At 27.7% G+C, this 23,258-nt stretch overlaps 1 protein-coding gene across 1 annotated transcript in view; it reads left to right on the forward strand.

Moving 5' to 3' along the window:
* Positions 1–23,258, forward strand: part of LOC107451220 (neural cell adhesion molecule 2) — a 94,867-nt gene that overhangs the window by 63,362 nt on the left and 8,247 nt on the right. The window contains exons 5-12 of the mRNA XM_071178756.2: positions 6,376–6,672; positions 7,568–7,858; positions 8,862–9,149; positions 10,785–11,087; positions 17,949–18,077; positions 18,776–18,800; positions 20,556–20,647; positions 22,322–22,446. Coding sequence (XP_071034857.1) covers positions 6,376–6,672; positions 7,568–7,858; positions 8,862–9,149; positions 10,785–11,087; positions 17,949–18,077; positions 18,776–18,800; positions 20,556–20,647; positions 22,322–22,446 — 1,550 coding nt within the window. The remainder of the gene's footprint in view (positions 1–6,375; positions 6,673–7,567; positions 7,859–8,861; positions 9,150–10,784; positions 11,088–17,948; positions 18,078–18,775; positions 18,801–20,555; positions 20,648–22,321; positions 22,447–23,258) is intronic.

Below are 23,258 nucleotides of genomic sequence, written 5' to 3' on the forward strand. Positions count from 1 at the left end.
TGATCCAGGATGGTTAGTTCTATCATCCTGAAATTAAAACAATGGGTTTAAGGGAAAAGTATAGCTTTTGATCTTAAAAACCACTGAAAAATTTCAGTCAGGTAGCCTGGGTGCGATATTTGATTAATAGAATAAATGGAATAAGAATAGGAGATTTTTCATTGGTGCAGATAAAGTGATTGTGAAAAATTATACCGTAGGTGATTTTGATTTTCAAATAGTTAAAAGATAACTTCAGTAATGCTAACCAGCTTGCAGCTTGTTTAGAAAAATATTCCATGCTGTTTTATGGTTATTTTTCTATTTGTTTTGTCAGATTAAATCAATGGGAACGTGGAGGCATAGGTGAGCTACATAAAAAAATAGTATTTCTAAATCTATCTGAAATAACGTGTATATTCTGTATGTAGTTATGCTACAAAATTGTGTTTCTATATAACAAAATAATTTAGAATTAATGGTGTTTGCAAAAAAAGGAGCTGCCTATTTGAAAACAAAATTAATGGAGAGATAATACTAATCCGTTAGGAAGTACGCAAAAAAAACAGCAAAATATTATTGACAACAATGATACTTAATTAATTTTGGTTATAGATACTAGCTGAAACAGGAAAAATTAGCTATGCACTAAAAAGCAAAATTGATGGAGTAATGGCCTAAATTCCTTTAGCAGAAAAGTAAAAAATTAAAAAAAAAAACATCTTCATGCCAATGGTACTTAATTATTTTCGGTAACAGGTAGTAAATGAATAAGCTATATCCTGAAAAGAAAATTTAAAAAATGCTGCTAATTCACTTAGAAAAAAGCGTAAAAATTCGCCGTACAATAATTGACGCAAATGATGCCTAATTAATTTCGGTTTTAGCACTACTTGTTGTATAATTATTACACTTTCAATAGGTACTAAATATACTAACGTGGGTACAATGTTTTTTTAAATTTTTTTACCTCCAATGGCAAATTTATTGGACTGTAGTTACATCACAATAAGAAAAGTAAAATACAATAAAAGATGGTAAACAAAATGCAGTAACTTGAGTCCATTGAACATAGGTACAGTGTGTTTTGGTATATTTGGTACATACTAACACTGCGTGAATATTGCACTATTTTAATATATATATATATATATATATATATATATATATATATATATATATATATATATATATATATATATATATATATATATATATATGTGTGTGTGTGTGTGTGTGTGTGTGTATACATGTCTTTCAGTTTTGAGCAGAATTTTGTAGAGTTGTTTACAATGAATAATGTCAATTTATTTCCTACAACCCGTACACAGTATGGGTAATCAACTAGTAACTAAAAAAATGAGAGATTTAGAGAAAGAGGTAAAAAAGGGATAAACTAATATTAGAGAGGAAAATGCCATATACATAAATGTTTCAATATTGAAAAGGACAATTCGAAAAACTAAAAACGAAAACTATTTTCTGTTTTCTGTTTTCATTCACGAGGGCGATTAGAAATATTTATATTTTTGGATTACTAGTTCAACCCTAATTATACTTTTTTTCCAGTTTTTATTCACTGATTGGATAATTGAAACATAGTCGTCTTCATTTGAAAAAATAGTTAGAAAAATCGAAGCATTTATTTTCTGCATGGGGCGGTTTATTTAAAACATAAAATATTAAATCATGTTCCCATTCCAAAAGAAATAAATGCTTTCTAATTTGGTTAAACATTTTTTGAAGGGGGTGGGGGCAAGTACATAACCACATATTTTTTAGCTAAGTGAAATTATGAATTTCACTATTTTTACTATACTATTTATTGCTTAAAGGTTAACGGCTTCAGGTATTATTTTCTTTTCTTCCTTTTCTTTAGAAATTGAAACGAACCTTTACTCTTTCTGAAGTGTTTGATGTTTTTATTGCTTTTTTGGAGATTTCAAAACATTTCAACAATGTTCTCTCCATTTTTACCCGGAAAAAGCAATATCGCGAAAAAGAAGATGGACGTTCAGGCAAAAGTAATTTGATACTTTGGCCAAATAAGGAATTCTGGAAAATCTTACAACTCTGGAAAAAAAATCTCTTTTTCTCAATTCATCTTTTTTTCGAAACATTTATAGTAGAAAATAAAATTTACAGCTTAACGTAATGCCCTAAAATGATTTTAAATAAAAAAAATATGAAGACGAAATTATTTAAATTAAAAGTAGCTCATTAATAAAAATATTTAAAATAAAAGTAATAAATACATATCTCGTTTGGTTAGATATGCTTTTTAGGATCTTTAATTAAATATAATAATTTTAAAATTCCTTGTTAATATTTATCTTTATCTAGGTTGTAAAACTATTAAAATCACTTTAATTTTACTAACGGAAGTATTAGTATCTATAAACAAAGTATTTGTTGGAAAATAAATGTTTTTTTTTTTTAATTTTACCTCATGTTTTCTTCTTTTACCTTTCCAAAGAAGAATTTTTTTATTTATATTGTTAAAAATTAATATTAACAAACGTATTGGTTCGATAAATGAATTTCACGCGTTAGAGTAAATTTAAAAATAAAAATATCGTACACTGTTAGAATGTTCATTCTAAAATTATGGTAAAATAACTGGCATCAGCCTGTGCTTCCAATTAATTAAGAAACACTTTTTACCTTTACAGTTGTGAAACCACAAACTGATGTTTCACTGGACATTGGAAATAGATTAACAGTTTTATAGTTCTACCATCTAAGCGAAAATGATACTATCGTTTTCTAACCGCCTAGGGTCACACATTGGGGTGTGCAGGACACTGGAAGGTCTTCATGTGTTGAAGGGAATAGAGAACATATAGGGGTGCTAGCGCTGAGACTCGAATCCACGTTCTGTCAGTCATGAGAGGTCACAGATTATCTATCTCGGCAATAATATGTGCCTATTATCAGGGAACTAAATGGCTTCATTGCCGACCGGGAACTGTCCTTGCATCAGAAAGGTCCTGGGTTCGAATCCCGGGCAAGGCATGGAAGTTTCTTTCTCTCTCTCTCTGTGTTCTATGCCTCTTCTCCTTTGTGTGCGAATGTGTGTGAATGTGACCCGCCCTATAAACGGGTTGTGGTTGTGTGAATGGCGTGACAGAAGTCAAATTCCTGGCCATAGATGGCGCCACTGAAAAAAAGGAACAATCGCACCCCTATTGCCTAAACAGGCATACGACAAAAACATGGCTTCATTAGGTAGGTCTAGTTAATGCGATAAAATTCTTGTTGTTTAACCCTATATGAAACCAGTTAATAAACGATTTTTCTCACAGTTATCAGTTTGAATAACATTTTATTTATGGTTATTTGACTGCTTTGTTTGAATGTGGTAAAATAACAATCAATTTAAATATTATTTAACTGCTTTTTCAGAGAAATTTCGAAGAGTTTAATAAAACCACTTAAAAAATTACTTCGTATAATAAAATGATATTTGTCTTTATTTATGGCATTTTTTTTAACAATAGATGTTGAAGGGATATTTTTTTCTTAATTTTATTTAAATTAATATATGAATCATGAACACACTTGTAATTACGTGTTTAGAATAGCATATATTTGTTGCATATCAGACATAAAATATGATAATAAGACATAAAATTGATAAAACGAGTTGATATTTGGATTGTTTTGACGTTTTTTTCCACTTTAAATCTTGTTACTTTTTTTTAAAATTTTAGTTGAAATAATAATTTATTTGAGGCATGCATTCAATAGGATTCCTATGAGTTACGAACAGGAGAGCGAATTTCTAAATTGCATCATATGAAAACTGTAATTTCTCCGAATTATTTGCAGATAATTTTGGATGGAAACTTATTTTATTTATTATACAATTCTGAAGCACTTTTGAAATTTGAAAATAAACACCTTTTTTGTAATCTCTTCTTAATTTTTAAAAGGAATTTACATTTAAAACAAATAAATTTTTTTTAATAAATAAGTAGTAAGAAAGATATGTAGTGCAAGAAATTAAAGTTTTAAATTGCAGTATTAATTTACAAGTAAAAAGTTTAAGTAATTTAAAGTATACAAATGAGAAGAAAATCTCAATCTCTTTCAATAAATTTGCAAAGAATAAAGCAGTAGGTTTTTTTTAAAAACTTAGAAATCTTAGAATTTTTAAATTGTAGATCAAAGAAAAACAAAATGTTATATTTTTAAGTTCTAATTCCGAGAAACAATGTTAATTTAATCTTACATGAAGATGTCATACTGGATTCTTTTATCCTATTAAATTAATTAATTATTCATAATACACCCACATTCGTGGTTGGAGATAATGTCTAGTTACTCTTGCTGATTAGGTTATTTGCATAACACATTATCATTCCATTTTTATGCTAATTAAAACATTTAATAAAGTTATATATATAGTTTTCTTATACCTAGGTATCTAAATCTGATTAAAACTAAAAGAATTTTATTTTTATAATAAAACAATTCCAAAAGCTAGCTTACAATTTTATGTGTGACAATCTGTAACTGCTACAAAAAAGAGATGATATTTTGATTAATCGTAGGGCTTAATTTAATTGAATTGTTATTCAAAACAAAAGTTTTAGAAGTAAGAAGAGGGACACAATTGCATTTCATGCTGTATTATTATTTTCTATGCAACAAATAATAAGGGTTCATCAAATTCGTATAAATTTGTGGATAATGTGAAGAAATTATAAAATACTGTTAAAAACAATGTGACCAAAGTATATATTATGGTATTAATTTAATGTTATGGTATTAAGTGTATTAATATTACGGTATTAAGTGTATTAATATTACGGTATTAAGTTATGGAATGGTATTAATTTTATGGTAATATTATGGCATTTATTTTACATTTTCAATAGAGTTTCTTTAATTATCTGTCGGAAATGCTAGACTAAAAAAGTAATTTTGTATAAATTGCATTAATTATGTTTATCACAAAACTTTTCATGGTGATTGACAGAATCTAAATTTTTTTCTTAAAGGGTAGTGTGTTACATATTGACTTTCATATTAATCTTAGATTTTTATTAGCGATGGATAACTAAACAAATTACCTGCCAAGTTTAAGTAATGCTTGCTTATAGAAATTTTGATGCTTTATCTCAATTTCTCGAAGAAACCCTTCTATATTAAACTAAATTGACACATTTAAATCATAATACCGTGAAACCTTGTAGCAAACTAAATAAGTTCTTAAACTATCTAAGTTTCCATTAACATTAAAATTATAAACACTGGTTAAGCTATATGTGTTTTCGTGTGAATTTAAATAATTAACACTGGTTAAACTATCCGTCCGTTTAAATTAAAATTATAAACACTAGTTAAATTATATATGTTTTCGTTTAAATTGAAATAGTAAACACTGGTTAATCTATCTGTATTTCCATTTAAAATAAAATTATAAACACTAGTTAAAGTATCTGTGTTTCTGGTGAAGCTAAAATTGTGATCACTGGTTGAACTATTTATATTTCTGTTTAAAATAAATTAATAAACACTGATTAAGCTATCTGTGTTTCCGTTTGCAAACAATTGTATGTCTAATTTTAATGATGATTAGGTTACAAAATAATATTGTTTAATTTAGCACTCCAGTTCAAGTTGAAGCAAATTTGAACAGTATCGCGATTCGTAAAAGGAATTTCTTGTTACAGTTAGTTTCACTTTAGTTCGTTAACTATAAATGACTTTTATTTCTTTTCATTCTAAATATAAGGTTTGAAACTAAACAATGAAGAACCACAAAGGAATAAGTCAGTGAGTGCGAAGAATTTGATTTCTGAATCCATATTTTACACAAATGAAATTTAAATCCGGTGACTGAGTGGTAGCGCTTCGAGTTGTCGTGCCGCAGGTCCCTGGTTCGATCCTCGAGCCGGGCAAGGTTGACTCAGCCTTTCATTCCTTCAGTGTGTCGATAATTGAGTACCAAGCATGCTGGGGAACTAAGCACTGGGGGTTCAGCGTTCGGCTGACCACCTGACCGGAACATCTGCTCCTGCACCCCTGAGCCCAAGGTCAAGAAAACTGAGATAGGCACAGTAGGCCTTGGCCCTCTATGAGCTGTCGCGCCACTGAGTTCAGTTTAGTTTTATAATTTTAAATATACATATCTATAAACCAACATTCAAAAATCAAAATAAAATAACCTCATTTAAACTAAACGAATTTTGTACTTCATATATTAAACTTTATCTATATGAACTCCTTTTGTACATTAAATATTAATTCCTTACGATTTAATGATTTTTTTAAACGAGCATATAATAAATTATATGCCCGTTTATTATGCCCGTTATCTATTTAAACTATCTGTGGCTATAATACAGAGGAAAGTTGATAATTTCAAATGTGTCTTGCTCATTTTAGTTAGACCAGTGTCAGTCAAACTGGATGTCGGTCCAAGATCCATGTCTGCAGGAAAATCCGTTGATTTACTCTGCAAAAGTGCTGGTTCCAAACCACCCGCAATTATATCTTGGTGGATGGGAGCAACTCGACTGAAACACAACAAAGATACAGTTTCGACTGATGGCAACTTCACAACAAGTGTCCTCAATTTTAGACCATCCATTGAAGATAATGGGAAACAGCTGACGTGTAGAGCAGAAAACCCTCTCATTGCAGGTTCAGCTCTTGATGATACTTGGGATCTAGAAATACACTGTAAGCACATTTTTAATTCTATATTCCATTTAATAATAACATTACTTCATTCAGGCATGTGATGCAGTAAATGATAATTCTTTTTTGACGTTTTCAGGGATAATTGGTGTCTTTTAAATATACACACATGCATTTTAAAGAAATTAAATTCATACAGATGAACAAACATTAATTAGGTAATTTATAAAATGTGCTAAAACTGCACGAATCAACAAAAATATATTTTAAGCAGTTTAGTGTCTTAGTAGAGATTTAGCAGATACAATTGTGTCTTACAAGGGATGGTTGAAGTTTTTATAAATAGTTTCATTAACTGCTTTTGTTTATTCATTTCAGGCTTTTTTTTTTTTGCTTGAACCACATTCTTTACGTTTGATTGCAGATTTATATCAAACAAAGAAAAACCATTAGAATAATTAAATTTAAGAATCAAAAGTTTATGATAATTATAAAAGAAGAAAAAGTTTAATTTTACAAACCTATTCGAATTTACAAAGAGGGTAATTTGAGGAAAAAAACTTTAAAACGCATTTTGTGAACCAATTGATAAGGGTATTGAAATTAATAACCAAATGCAAATATTTAATAACCACTTCCTACTCTACTATCATTATTTTTATTATGTTTGTACAATGAAAATTTATTTTGATCCAACTGAAATATATTACATGCATATTACATTTTATTCATCGAAATTAAAAACGTAAGGAGTAGGATTAGGAAAAAAAATTAATCTTTTTAATTTCAAGAATATAATGAGAAATATCCGGTAGTGTTTGACTAACTCATTAAAAATTAATGTTAATACAAAATCAATCCCAAATAGCCCTCTTAAAGCTTTTTTACGTTATTTCTGCTGATGACTTGCTTATTTTGACCTCATTTCAATTTTCAGACAAACCTCAATTAGCGTTAAGATTAGGCAGCAAACTGAGACATTTTCGAATCCAGGAAGGTAATGATGTTTACATGGAATGTGACATTCGGGCGAATCCTTGGGTTTCTGAAATTGGCTGGTCTTTTGAAGGCAGAGAACTACACACCAATGTGTCTGCAGGAATAATAATCAGTAATCAATCTTTAGTACTTCAAAGGGTGCAAAGAATAAACAGAGGACATTACACATGCTCAGCTTCAAACTCAGAAGGAATGGGAGAAAGCAAAGCTCTCTATTTATCAATACAATGTAAGTTACTTTTATTTTAAAATCTTGATTAATAGAACTAAGACTGAATTTAGTTTTAATATCCTAACAATCGTAAAGAGGTGTAAAAGCTTTGACTCATATTTTGTTTTTTTGATTTGAAACCAAAAATTGGTGATTAAATAATAAAAGGATTTTAAATATGATTTCTCATGACGATTTTAAAGCTGTTATTCAGAAACACTCTGCTTAAATGTGTGGAAATTCAACACATTGTCTGTAAATTTGCCCATCACCCTCCATGTTATTACAATTTTTAAGGTTTTGGGAAAATTTTGAACATGATTTCAATTGTTTCGATTTCTTTTCTAAGAAAAAAACAAATTCTGCCTGTGTGACCCAATTTCAGATAGAATAAAAATAGCTATGATTCCAACACCCACCTTTATAGTTGTTAAACATATATTTAAATGTGTAAATCTATATAGTTATTTATCATTGATTCAGTTCTCATTTTAATGGTATGATTATACTCATATAATTGCGTCGTTATTTTTATTTCTTCCAGGTTTTAATTTCTCAAAATTTGACTTTTTCTTTACCATATTTCTTTTAAATTTTATTTAATTCTTTTATGCATTTAAAAATATCAGAAGAAAACCATAGAGTTTCAAAGCATGAATTTGAAAGAAAATAACTGCATATTTAAAACAATGTTTAGTTAAACGGAGAATAAATTTTTTTCTTTAGTAGTAATTTTTTTATTTTTTATTTTCATTAAATTATGCAAAACATATTTTTTTTTGTTTTTAAATAGAATCAGTTTATAAAACTTTAGTTCTGCTAAGCATAACTACAATATTTAAAAAAAGTAAATGTGTGAAAGTAGAAAAGTGAACCCCTTTTGCACAAGCATATTTTTTTTTCTAATTTGCTTAATTTTTAGAAAATGTAATTTTGTGTGCAATAAAATCTTCTGCATTTATTTCACATATTTTATAGAGAAAAAAAACCGTATCTGGAAGAAAATACTTTTTTTCCCTAGACTCTCCAGTTTGTGTACCTGGTCAAAAGATACTCTATGGTGCCACGAGGCATGAAGAAGTCAAAGTGGTCTGTGAAGTGGATGCTGACCCGACTGACGTCACGTTTCACTGGAGTTTCAACAAGTCCGGAGAAAATATGGAAGAGGTACCCTTTGTTAGTGAAGGAACTCGGAGCACTGCTACTGTTAATACAAAGAGTGACTACGACTATGGAACACTTACTTGCTCAAGCAGCAATAGCGTCGGTATACAGAGGGAACCTTGTGTTTATACTGTCATTACAGCAGGCAAGTAACCAAAAAAGTTGGGAGGAATTGAAAAATTTTGTTTGTTATCTATAGCACGCATCATAAAATACATAAAATTCTGTAATAAATGTTGCGAACAAGACGTTGTTGACAACATACAAAATGTTTCTCAACAAAATGATTTCTATAAATATATATATGCATTAAAATTTAAAACAAGATAACATATATTTATGAAGTGTTAATTTTTAAAACTTAGAGATTAAATATTAGGAAACCGTTAGATATAAAAATGATACGACTTTTGAGAAACGAAAAGCTTATAACTATATTACCCCAGGCCCTTCATTTACTAGAAGTTCAGACATTTCATATTACACCTTATTTTATTTTTATTAACCACAGAAATGTCAAACCAACTACATGACAAATAAATCGCCCGAGGTACTACTCCTTTGCTTACGTCTATATTTTGACATATCTTTTGCTATAATTAACATAATAACATCTTATATGAAATGCTGATCTTATTATTGAGAAAACAAAGATTATTTATATCAAAGAAACATTAATCCCCTCATTATTTGTGTGCCAGAAGACTCTGATTTCATAAAGCTGCTTAGCCTAGTCAAATCCCTCATAAAGTTAATTTAAACTTAATAAATATTGGTGTGTTATTTTGTCTTTTTTCCTTCGTGGTCTAGAAAAAATAAAATTTCACTATTAATGGAATAAAAACTACAATACAGTAAGTGTTCAAAAGCAGTAAAATATATAAAGGATATATAAAATGCTAATAAAATGAATTTATGCAAGTTTTTTGAAGATAACATATTATTTTTTTATTGAGTGTTATGCTTATGTTAAGTTATATTATGTTTATAAGTTTTCTAGCTATATTAACTTTACTGGAATTTGATCTAGAATTTGTTACAGTCTATAAGCATTCCAAAGCGTATTTCAAATTCAATTAAGTATTTCAGAAACGAATTTAGCCTTTTTTTATTAATCAAGATTACAATATCGCTGAGTAATCTAAATAGTCGACATTTAAATTAAATAAAAATCAACATCTAATATGAAATGTTGATCTTATTATAGAGAAAACAAAGATTATTTATATCAAAGAAGGATTAATCCCCTCATTATTTTTGTTCGAGATGTCTCTGATTGCATGAAGCTCTTTTATTTATTGTTTAGCTTAGTTAAATCCCTCATAACGTTAATTTAAACTTAATAAATATTGGTGTGATATTTTTTTCTTCTTTCCTGCGTGTTCCAGAAAAAAAAAATTCACTATTAATGGAATAAAAACTACAATACAATAACTTGTTAAAAACAGAAAAATATATAAAATATATATAAAATGCTACTAAAATGAATTTATGCAAGTTTTTTGAAGATAACATATTTTTTTATTGAGTGATGTTAAGTTATATTATGTTTATAAGTTTTCAAGCTATATTAGTTTTACTGGAATTTGATCTGGAATTGTTTACAGTGTATACGTATTTCAAAACGTATTTCAAATTCAATTAAGTATTTAAAAAAATGATTTTAGCTTTTTTTTATATTTCAAGATTACAATATTCGCTGAGTAATCTAAATTATCGACATTTAAATAAAATAAAAATCATGTATTCAATCTTACACTTGTTCAATATTTTTTATCAGGTCCACCCGATCCGGTTCAGAATTGTACCGTAATGAACATTACCCAGCATTCATTTCGCGTTGAGTGCGTCGAAGGATTAAATGGAGGATTACGTCAATATTTCGTCATGGAGGTTCATGATACAGCTTTACATAGATTAAGAGGCAACCATACGGCGGATATTCCTTTCTTTTTGGCGAGAGATCTACCATCAGCTACTAGCTTTGTGGTCGTTGTGTACGCTGTAAATACAAAAGGAAGAAGCCAAGCCGTAGTACTACGAGTAAATACACTTCATTCTAAACAAGCTGATCAAAGAAAAGGTATGCATTACTAGTTTAAATATTCTCGTTTTATGAGTTGAATGAACCCAAGAAAAGTGAAGTAAAAAATATATTTGAAAATTAAAACTTTGTTTTTTACATAGTAGAAAGGTTGACATGTATTTAGCAAGCAAAACTTGATGCTCTTTGTGGCGACGACCGCGTGTGCAATGAAAACTTCCAAATGAATTGGGAAACATTTATTAACGTGTTAAATTTTATTAATATTTCCAAGTTATTGCTGAATTATTATCATTCATGTATCATCCTGAAGGGTAACGTTGTGTTTTGAAGGTCTGAAACAAGTCAAAAGGTTTAAAATTCTACACTGTCAAAATTCTCATTCTAAAATTACAGTGAAATGACCATCAGCAGTCTGTCCGTCCAATTTTCAGTAAAGTTTACTGTAAATAACATTTTCTAACTTTAAGGTTTTGAAATCATTTATAAATAATATGGCTAAAAAACCGTGAATACATAAGTATACCGTTGCTTAACCATTTAAAACTAGCAGGCATTGGAGTTGAGATTTATGAATGTGGGTGAGTTGAGGTTTGTCAACTGAACCGAGGAATTCGGTTTAATAAGTTTATTGGGTTATTTCATCTATCGTAGGAGATGGGAAATACAGAACTTGTTTGTGTTAAGCGAGTTTATTGTGCTGCCATCTCGTTATTTCTCGTTGTCTTGCCATCTCGTAAATTTATTAACCCTCTCGGCTATAATATGGTCCCATCTGTAAGGAACTAAGAGACTTAATTAGGTAGGTCTTGTTAGCGCGATGAATTTCTGGTTTTTTAACTCTATTAGCTGAAAACAGTTAATAAACGGAATACCTTCTTATTGTTATTTATGGTTATTTGACGGTTGTGTTTGAATATGGTAAAATAAGCATGAAATAAATTGTTATTTAACAATTTTCAATCGAACATTCTATGAGTGTACTATGATGTAAAACATTTTTTTTCCTTATTTCGAGTATGTGATTGGTTAAAATATAACATTTTGCGAAATGTTACAGTTGTTAGCTCTCTAAATAGTTCCCTATCGAGTGAAAAGTTCTCTAAATTTTCAGAACTTTAAATTTTTTCATGGTTTTATTATATTTAAGTAAGTTACACCTCATCTAATCAATCTAATGAAACGAAAGTACATAGCCACAAATAAACTCCCTGCCATATAAAATTAAATATAATTAATTATTTCACAATCCTAAATGAACTTAATCTATTTATTAACCTTTTAAAACTGGAATCAATTCCAAACCGATTGTATTATTTTTCTTTTTTCGATTTAGCAAAAATGTTCACGAAATAAAATACTTAATATTCTCCTTATTTCTGTCTTAGATCCAACTGTCTGATATTCCAAAAATTATTCGTGATTTAAAATTAATTATAAAACAGAAGTGGATATAAAATATTACACTTTTCTGAGAAAACCAGAATTTTAATCAAATAAAATTTAAGATTAATCACAAAGTTCATATGCAAATCACGCCATTAACTATGGCGCAGAAAACTATAAAATAATACCTTTTTTTCTGTACCACAAACTAATCATTAGAAACTATTTGCATGGATGTCTGCTAATTTTGTCACCTGTCTGCACAGTAAAAGTAATTATTTTGAAAAAAAATTGTATTTAGTCAACTTTTCTCTCTTAACAAAGCACTTTTTTGACTACATAATCTGTATGTTTAATTATTTTAAAACTTGATGTTAAAAACCTAGTTTTATGAGCAGAACACCTACAAGCATTTCATATCTTTTTCTTTCTATTTTAATTGAGTTTTTAATAAAGCTGCATACTATTAAAATATACAATAATTGCGCATTTCATAATAAATACATACGATTTTAATCATTGCTTAAATATAACATTAACGTTATTTAAAGATTTTGAACATATTGTATTCAATCGATACTGGGGTAGAAGAAGAGATAAAAAAGGAACAGATTAAATTATTGCTATCAGTACGCTGAAATGGGGTATTGTTTCTGTTGAATTTCTTATACGCTGAATTGAATTAATCTTATTTGTATAAAGCAGACGTTAATAAGCTAAGTATGAAACTGTATGTTTTGTAAGTGAAGCTTTTATAATACTTGAAATACTGATCTTATCAACCCTGTTTTGAACTCATTCAATTAAATAAATACATCAAGAATCATTACTTTACTTACCTAGATAGCAATACCTGATGGGTAAATACCAGAATAAATGGTAGTAGCAGGATAAATGATGGGTAGGGTAAATACGTACCATAAATTCTATCAACCCTATTCCCGTGAAATTGATTATAACTGATTTAATCTAAAATAGTATTAAGAGGACTGAGTCAATTGTCTTGATAGCAATGTTTAAGTGTATTATCCTTTTTACCTCCTCTTCTTCTCCCAGGGAATAAAAAGTGTACCTATATTTATCTTAAAATCATATACATATTATGTAGGGGAGAGTGGGGACAATTGTAACATTTTTTACTAAACTATTTTTAACTAAAAAGTCCAATATATTGTTAATATTAATTGACAGACGAGTAAAGTAGACTATCCTCAACTAGAAAAAAAATAAATACTTTACTTTAAATGTTATTATATTAGTTAGGAACAATTTTTGACAGTCATGCACTTGTTACAATTGTCCCCACTTACGGGGTCAATTGTAACAGTTCATAAATTCAACTAAAACATAGTTAATTACACATATTATCATAGTTGTGATATATTTTTTATAGATCAAAATAGTAGTGATATTTTAGGAGTAAAAATAATAATGAGCAGAGACCTAAAGGGTTAAACTTTTAGCTTTAAGGGGTTAAAAATCTTAATTTATGCAGTGAAAGGGGACAAATAAAATAATGCAACACAATATAAATGATATAGGAAACTATTGGTGGTACTTAAAGAGTTAAGTAATGGTTTGTAAACGCAAGATTATTTATTTTCAGCTGTTACAATCGTCCCTTTACTTATTGTTACACTCGTTCCCAAGACGCCATTTCAGCTTAGCTTCATTTGTTAAAATCAATGCTAGTTAATTAACAAAACTAATTTTTTTTATTGAAATGTTAATTAAGGTGTCCACTTACATATTCGGTTAATAATTTTTATTTGCTTAAACGAAATTACTTTGTTTTAATATAATATTCTAATACCAACAAAAGTACTTACGTAGTGTGAAAATATCTTTTGTGATGTAACTCTTTCAAAAGTACATAAAAATGGTTGCCAGCAGGGGTGCACATGTATATCTATTAAATACACCTTGTGCGCTACCTAGGAACCAAATCTAGAGCCCGACACTCGAAATTTTTGCTCTGTTACAATCGTACCCTGTTACAATTGACCCCACTCTCCCCTACTTACTAGATAAAATGCAATGGTTTTTATCACAGAATACTCATTTTTTCGGTGAAGCTGCTTTTCCTTCTTTTTTTGTTGAAATCATTAATTTTAAGACACATGGCATATGCTACTTAAACATCTAAAAGTCACATGCTCGATTTTGTGTGTATGTTTAAAAAAAACACATAATTTTACCTATCACTCGATATTCTTTACTGCGATATATATCCTCTTTTTGGAACATTGTCATTGTCAATTACGGTATTAGAAAAACCAAATCAATACAAAATGAAAGAAACTGTATTGATTTGAATCTCTGTCTGACGGGAAATCATTCCATGAAACAACTTCATTGTATTCAAATGAATGGACGTCTATTGCATTTTTGTAGACTTATGAAATAACTAAGTTTTTTTTCTAAGCGTAAGTAACAATTAGTGCTAGGCTACTAATTAAAAGTGTAAATAAGAATGATGAATCTGATATAAAAATGATAAATCAATATCTTGGACATAATATTTGGTTTATAATACACTGAGTTGAAACTATTGCAGACAAAAAAATATATCCAGATTCATACAACTTACTAAATTAACATTTTATTAATAATTTTCATAATTTTAACCAGTAAAATTGAAGAGTCTATACAATTTATATCCTATTTCAAATCTGGTTGATTCATTAATAATTCAATGTAAATAATGGAATAAAGCAGTCAATATTACAATGAGTAAATTAAAGGCATGGATTAAATGCATCTTAGCTGCCCATGCTGTCTATTGCAAATAATACGCAACTATAATTATAGGAATTCTAAAAAAAAGTTTCTCCTATCAATAACACTATTTGGATTATTACATACTAACAAAAATAATTTAGATGAACAACTAATAAACATTGATGAATTTCCTAGACAAACATTTTTCAAACTTTTAGAAATAATTAAATTCAATAATTATTGCATTTCTAAGTTTTTCCACGATATGTTTCTAGTACCAAAGAATGAATCACAGAAAACAGCCATTTTCAAGTAATTTAAATTATGTCTATTTTGCATTATGTTAAAAATGCAGAGAACCAAAAAAAATAGATAAATACTTCGTCACTTCAAGTATTCAAATCTTGAAACATTTTTATATTGTTATCCAATGGCATTTATTAGAAAGAAAATAACGGAGCAAAAGAAAACTGATTTTCAAGATTTTTTGAAATAGAAAATTTAATACATTTTTACTAGTGCAATTCAATTTCCTCATCCAAACTTGATGAAAAGGAAAATAAATAAATAAATATTCAAACTTCTTTATGACAACTTGAAAGTTTTGTCGCATTCCAATATTTTTCTTACAAACAAGAGTGCCAGAGAGTTCTTTAAAAATAAAATAAAGAGATAAAAGTGGTAAAATCTATAATTTTAAATGAATTTAAGAAAATAAGATCAATGTTTTTATAAGAAAAAAAACACTCTTTCAAACGTAGAAAAATTCGGAGCAATAGTTTTGTAACTTTCCAGAAGTGAATATCGGGAATGAATATTGGATTTCCGTTAACCTTCAAGGCATGGATGTGAATATTTTTAGAATATTTTATATTTATTTCTATTCAGTGGTGTATTTTTTTGAAGAAAATAAATAATCCACGCAGAAGGGAAGTTTAACGAAAGAATGAAGTGAAAGCAGAAAGAGATTTTGCGCTTTTGAGAAACGGAAAAAAAATTAGTTCTTTCGGATTTATGACATAATTTAAATGACCATAATTATAGTCCAAATTGTTCGGACAATTTAATTAAGATAAAATAGTTTTCAAAAGTCAAAATAGACACATTTGGAGCTATTATGAAATGCATTTTTTATCATTTAGTATTGTTTTTAGCTATTTAAATTTTTGTCCAAAAATAATATTTACGATTATAGACAAAGCAATCTATACAAATATTTACAATTGTTTTTAGTCATTTAAATTTTAGTTCAAAAATAATATTTACGATTATAGACAATGTAATCTATACAAATATTTACTATTGTTTTCAGCTATTTAAATTTTAGTCCAAAAATAATGTTTGCGATTATAGACAATGCAATCTATAAAAATATTTACTATTGTTTTTAGCTATTTAAATTTTAGTCCAAAAATAATATTTACGATTTTAGACAATGCAATCTATAAAAATAAGTTTATAATTAAAAAATCAATAAACTATGAAGCAGTTTCAGTTGTTTGTATACTTTTGCCGTCATTACCGCAGATGAGTAAACAAAAATTTGCGAAGTCGGAAAATGTTGTGTGTTATCTATAAATGGGGAAAAAGGAAGCTCAAAACTACCAGAATAAAGTAAAATTCTGGCTCTATTGAAATCAAATCATCAAAAAGCTCGGTAATTTTTACCGAAGCGCTTAAATAACGCTTTTGTTAAATTTAACAGTAAAGTAACATTTTATGATATGTGTTAAAATTTGGTTAATGTGATAAAATATGGCATTTTTTCATGATGATACCTCAGAATATGGCATAAAAACCGTTTATTTCGTAAAATTTACTTATTAGTTTTGTATTGTTTACTAAATGTATGGAAATAAGAGCTATACTTTTGAAAACTTGAATTTCTAGTAAACTGTATAAGTATGCACGTATTACATACTTATACAGTTACGATTTGTATAAGTATGTTCGCATTAAAATTTAATACTAGATAACATATATTTATAAAGTGTTAACGGCCGCAACTGCTGTATGAAAATGCTTAACTATGTATAAAGTGTATAGTTTCGTAATAAGTTTTATAAGTTTTAAAGTATAAGTGATAAAAGTATGGTTTATAATAAATGATAAAATTTGGCAATTTTAGCATGATACCTTAGAGCATGACATAAAAAGCATATATTAGGTTAAATTTGCTATTCACTTTGGTATTTTTCATTAAATATGTGCTTATAAGAACTATAATTTTGAATAATAGAATATTAACTATGTGAATGGAAAAATTACCAAATGAATAGTTAAAATATCACTTATTTTCTTTTTATTAACCACATATGTGGATTTTTTACCTGAAATGACATTACCATATAGGGTAATGATTTTCAAAGAAATTGTTTTCCACTTTAACTTTCACTAAGCAAAATTTATTTATTTTTCTTTACAACCATTGATAAGCATATACCTAAAAGACCCTTAAATTGCTAATGAATTTTAAAATAAATTTACTGAAATCAGAAGGAATTAGAAACGTGTTGTTTATTTTATTCTTCTTAAGAAAGAACACAATTTGCTGACATATAGTACCACGTTGTTGTTTCTTATACCGATTAAGTTTAAACTTTCGCATTAAAGTGCCATCTGGCCATTATCTTCATAACTACTTTTGAAAATAAGTAAAATGTGTATATGTAAAAGCAATACATCTATAGTTACATATATTTCCATAAATTTAAAATTTTTGATTTGAACTCTTTTAGTATTTAAATTAAAAATATTTAAAATAAAATATATTATGATTTGATGCATATATAGGGAGCAGATTTCAGTTCACATCTCAGGTTATGATTGTAATACTCGCTGCTGTCATTTTGGTTGTACTTTTGTCTGGAATAACAGTAATTCTCATCAGAAAGTTAAGAAGGCGCATGTTGGAGCAGAAAAGTAAGTGTTTTGCATTTTACTTAGCAATTATTTTGTGAATTTAGATGAAAAGTAATATCACTATATGCAGGGTGCTCCTTAAATAGCGCTCTCGATATATATACAGGGTTATTCATAATTCCCTCCAGCCGTAAACGCCATTTTTTTTACTACAACTGGCTTCAGTGGTACATGTTACTGCCATCTACCGGCAACTGCTTAAATTAAAACTTGAATACTTTCAGAATAATTTGATATGTTCTCTTTTGCATTATTCGTTTTCGTTTTTTTACTATAACACTTCGAAACCCCGGAGGGAATTATGAATAAACCTATATATATATATATATATATATATATATATATATATATATATATATATATATATATATATATACATATATATTATTATTTTTTTTTTTTACTCTAATTTCTTATCGAGATTTTAAAAATATACATTAAATTCTGTTATTAAAAGGCAGAAAAAACAAATTACTTATTTGGAAGGAAAGTTTTTAAAAAAGTCAGTTATTAGTATAAAATATGCTTTGATTGTTAATTAAGTTAAAATACATAAGTTCATTCGGCAAATAAATCAAAAATCTTCAAGAATTCGAAGGAAGTATAACAAAAAAAATTTCTACTTATTTTATACGCTTTATTTTATGAGCTGCATTTTAATTTTCTTCTAATCATTTGAACTTTATTTTATCTTTCAGGAAATGTCAAAAGAAATTCTAAAACGTAAGTGATAACTATGATTTTTTATTAGAACTTAACATTTCGCTTACCATAATATTAAGTCCTTTTAACTTTTATCTCTTCGTGTTCTTTTATTTTTTACCTGTAAATCCAAGCATTTCACATAAATCTAAAATCATTTTAAACTCGAATTACGCTAGATTTAACTATTGCGTACGATAAATAATATTTATCGTACATCATATTTGGATGTATCCGTATTGCTTCGTAATATTTATATTCACTAATTGTGCAACTTCAGACAATTCAAATAATTTAACTGAAAATTCTCAGACAATTCAATAGACAATTCAAAAAATTATTAACAATTTTAAAAATTTCAAAAAAAAAATTTACTTTTAAAAAATAGCGCTGATTATCACTGTATCTTTGTAACATACGTATATCTTTGCTAGACATATATATGAAACCGTATTTGTAAGCATATATTTTTGCTAGATATAGAAAACTTGTTATCGGTGCCACACATTAAACTAAAAAAAAACCTTAAATTCCTTCAACTTTTTATTTTAAAATAGTTTCGTTAAAGCATTAGAAACATGATTAAATATTTTCTTATGATTTTTCGTTAGGGAAAAGCTTAATCTCGATTCTAGCTACGATGGCTCAGCAGTTAATCGTATGAAAAATGCTCTGCTATTTAAAAGATAAACTATATTGAGACTTAGAGTTACATTGTTTATTGATTGAGACATAATTTCAGTTATTTAACTTTATTCCGTACAATTTTCCAAGTAATTCTTTTTTTTTCATTTGAAACTACGATCCATAAAGTATTTTGGAGAAAAAATATTTAAGAGGAAAAATATTTTGTTAAGTCTCAAACTAAAATTTTTAGAACTCGATGTGTCAATTTGTTTTTCAAAATAACGAACGTTTTATCTATGTTAGAATAAAGTAAATATATTAGAACAAAAGTAATAAATTAAAATAGTGCGTGAGGTTGGAATAAAAATAATATATATAGTAAAAAAAAATGTATATTAAAAAGTAATGTATATTAAAGAACGGAACAACTGTTTTTTGAATTATTCCGATTATTTATATCATCTAAAGCTTAACCCTGAAATTGATTTCTAAATGAAACTAAAAAATTAATTGCTCAATTATTAGTTAAAATCAGGAGCCATTGAGGATATGACATAATATGTCACAAACTTTTTAAATAAATTTTATTTAAAAAGTTTGGATTTAAAGAGCGATTTTGGATTTTATTTAATGTTTATTTTTTAATATTGCATTCCGCATGGAGATAAAGGTGCTTAAGGAATGTAACAATATATTTTATAACGCGTTCGACTGTATCATATTCCATATTATTTCGTAACAAAGCTAATTTGACAAGAAAATGGCATTAAATGGATTGGTTAGAAGGTCAAAAATACCTATCTTTATTATTACATACATCATGGAAATTATTATGTCAATTTAAATACTTATATTTTTAAATTATTTCATAAGATTAGGATAGATCCCATAGTATGATAATAAATTCTATATTTTAAAGGAAATGCATTTGCATGAATTAATTATTTCCATTTATCAAATGTTATCAAATGTCCAATTAAAATTCCTTACATAATCTTTTTTTTTTCATAACTGATGATGAAGATGTTCATTTTGAAATGTATCTTAATTTATTTTCTTTACTTTAAAATTAATTCACATAATTCATAAACATTTTTATCAAATGTAATTTCATTGTTTGCTATTTGCAATGTTTTTATTTCTATTTAGATGTGATTCGCTGCTGAAAAATAGCAAAGATGGAAACAGAGATTGTATATGTACGTCCGATGAGGAGGAAAAACCAACTGTTATGACGCCTGGTAAGTTTCACCCAAAGATATTTAAAAAATATTAAACGCGATTCAAAATGTGTAACAACAAAATTACATAGAATATCAATAAATACAATCTGATTTAAAATCTGCTATGTATGCTAAACTTATTAAAAAAGTTTAAAGAGTAGAAATTTATTTTTTCAATTTTAAGATGATTGAATTACTTAAGTGCTGTGTAAAAGATCCCTGAAGTGCCTTATTGGCTCTTGGCATTTCCGGCGCAATTAAATTCCTAGTGCACTTTAGCATCCAAATAGAGTCCCGGTGCTGCCATCTAGTGTGGCAGAAACTAAACGTCCAAATTAACATGACCAACGGTATCTCACCCATTGTGGTGGTTCTGAAAGAGTGGATACCACCTCTGGAGAACGCACTAGGTCTGCTCATCGGCAAGTCCGAATGTGCAGCTCATTGGAAATAGCAAATTAAAAAAAAACTTAAGTGTTATTGTTACTTAATATGATTATATTAAATGACGGTAATGAATAATGTACTATAGTTTATTCAAAACCAATGCTTTTAACAACTATTTTGCATGGTAATAAGAGAAATAAATTTGATATTCAATATTATCTCAACATCAATTGAGATGAGAGTAAACAAGTAAAAAGAATGGAAAGAGATTCTATTGAGTTAGACTCATTATTTGCAAAATATCATAGTAATTCAAAACCTCTATTATGATATTATGATTTAAGACATTAAAAACAATTCGAACAATGGGATATCAAATATAGAACTATAACAGTAAGAATAACCTAAGCTTTTGTGAAGGAAGATATTGCAAAATTATCGAATATTGAAATGTATATCGAATATTGAATGCAAATATTAAAATGCGACAGAAATAAAAGTCTAAAAGTTATATTCTTCAAAAAACATTAAAATACTTATATATTAGACTAACATAATGTGCCAAAAGACTGTTCTATTACAATACGAATGCCGACCGACCTGTGTAGGGGTTAGGGAACTGCCCTTGCATCAGAAAGGTTCTGGGTTCGAATCCCGGGCAAGGAGGCATGGATGTTCTTTCCTTCTCTGTACTATCTGTCCTTACTGTGGGGGCAACGTTGGCCCACCTAACATGGTACCCCTGAAAGAGTGACCAACAAATCTGCCTTTCAGGTGCCTGTATGACCTAGGTCATTATCGAGGTGGGCATTGGGGAAAAAAATTACAATAAAAATGGTCTGAATTTTCGTATAGCAACGCAGTTATACTAATAATGTAATGGCTAAGAGTAACAGTAAGAATAGTATAATTTCTTACGAAATGATTTAGATCTGATAACAGTTCAATAACTAAGAATAATATTACTTTTTATAAAATAAAATAGTTCGTTTACCAATATAATATTTATATGGAACTGTAACAGTGAGAAACATTTAAATTTTTTAAAGAGGAAGTTCAAATGGCTGTCTAATGATTAGATTGAAATATAACCTTAACAATAGCCAAAAACTTTGAAAACAGCATAGTGCGAATAACAGGAGGAAGAAATAAAAAAAAAAATAAGAATTCGAAAAGTACGATTAAAATTTTATTTTTACGGTTTAATAAATGTGAAAAAAATTATTTATCTTATTTTTATTTTACATTATTTAACATATATTTAACATTAAACATTTATTTAAACACTTTGTTTCGATTTTGTAGAAGTAATAACTATGGCCAGCTTTATAGACAATCAACTCTATAAGCAGAGAGATAAGTCTCCAACGTCCTCATATCCAGGAGATCTTGATAATAACGAACCCCTACGTAGAAGAGACAGTATATTTGTAAGTTCTCACGCAATTTCTTAATTCCTTATTTTAACATAAAAGATTCAAAAAATAAGAAAATTTCATAACTAAGCAAAGCAAAAATATTAACAATGAAGGAAAGTGTGCTCGAGAAAAAAAAATGAGACAAAAAGTAAAGCATTTTAAATTATACAATCTTTAAAAAGCAAAACCATAAACAATTCAACAAGATTTTTCGGAAATAAAATGATAAAAGAAATAGGATTTTCAAAAACTAGAAATTGATTTTCATGCTCTTATCTTAAAAATTAGCATAAATGTGTCGTATAAAGGAAAATATTATCAAATAAAAAAAAACTTTAAACTTTAAATATCTTTATAAATTTTGTAAAATTACCGTTTTATAATACGTAATTTTCACTTGCATGTAATTTGGTGCTTTTACATTTTTATAAAATCAATATTTTCCTATTTGTTTTTTATTTCAAAACCAAAAATTGTGTTATAAATAATCATATATCTAATTTTCACTTTAAATATTTTGCTTGAAATAGAAATGATAACGTGAACATTGAGGAAATATTTTTAGAGATTTACATTTCATTATGATCCTTAATAATAAAAGATTTATAAATTTTTAACAAAACGATATTTTATGACACATATATTGAGAAACTTAAAAATTGCTGATTTAAAAAAAGCTTATTATCAGTCTTTTTTGCAATTTTAGAGATACTCTTTAATAACTATAAATAAATACTCCGAATCAAATCCAAAGCAAAATAAATCTGCAAAATAATCACAAAATTTTTAATCAAAAATTTCTGTTCTTTTCAAACTTAATGTGA

Source organism: Parasteatoda tepidariorum, chromosome 3 (assembly GCF_982258835.1).
Source record: "Parasteatoda tepidariorum strain Cologne lab strain chromosome 3, Ptep-v5.0, whole genome shotgun sequence".
Classification (NCBI taxonomy): Eukaryota; Metazoa; Arthropoda; class Arachnida; order Araneae; family Theridiidae; genus Parasteatoda; species Parasteatoda tepidariorum.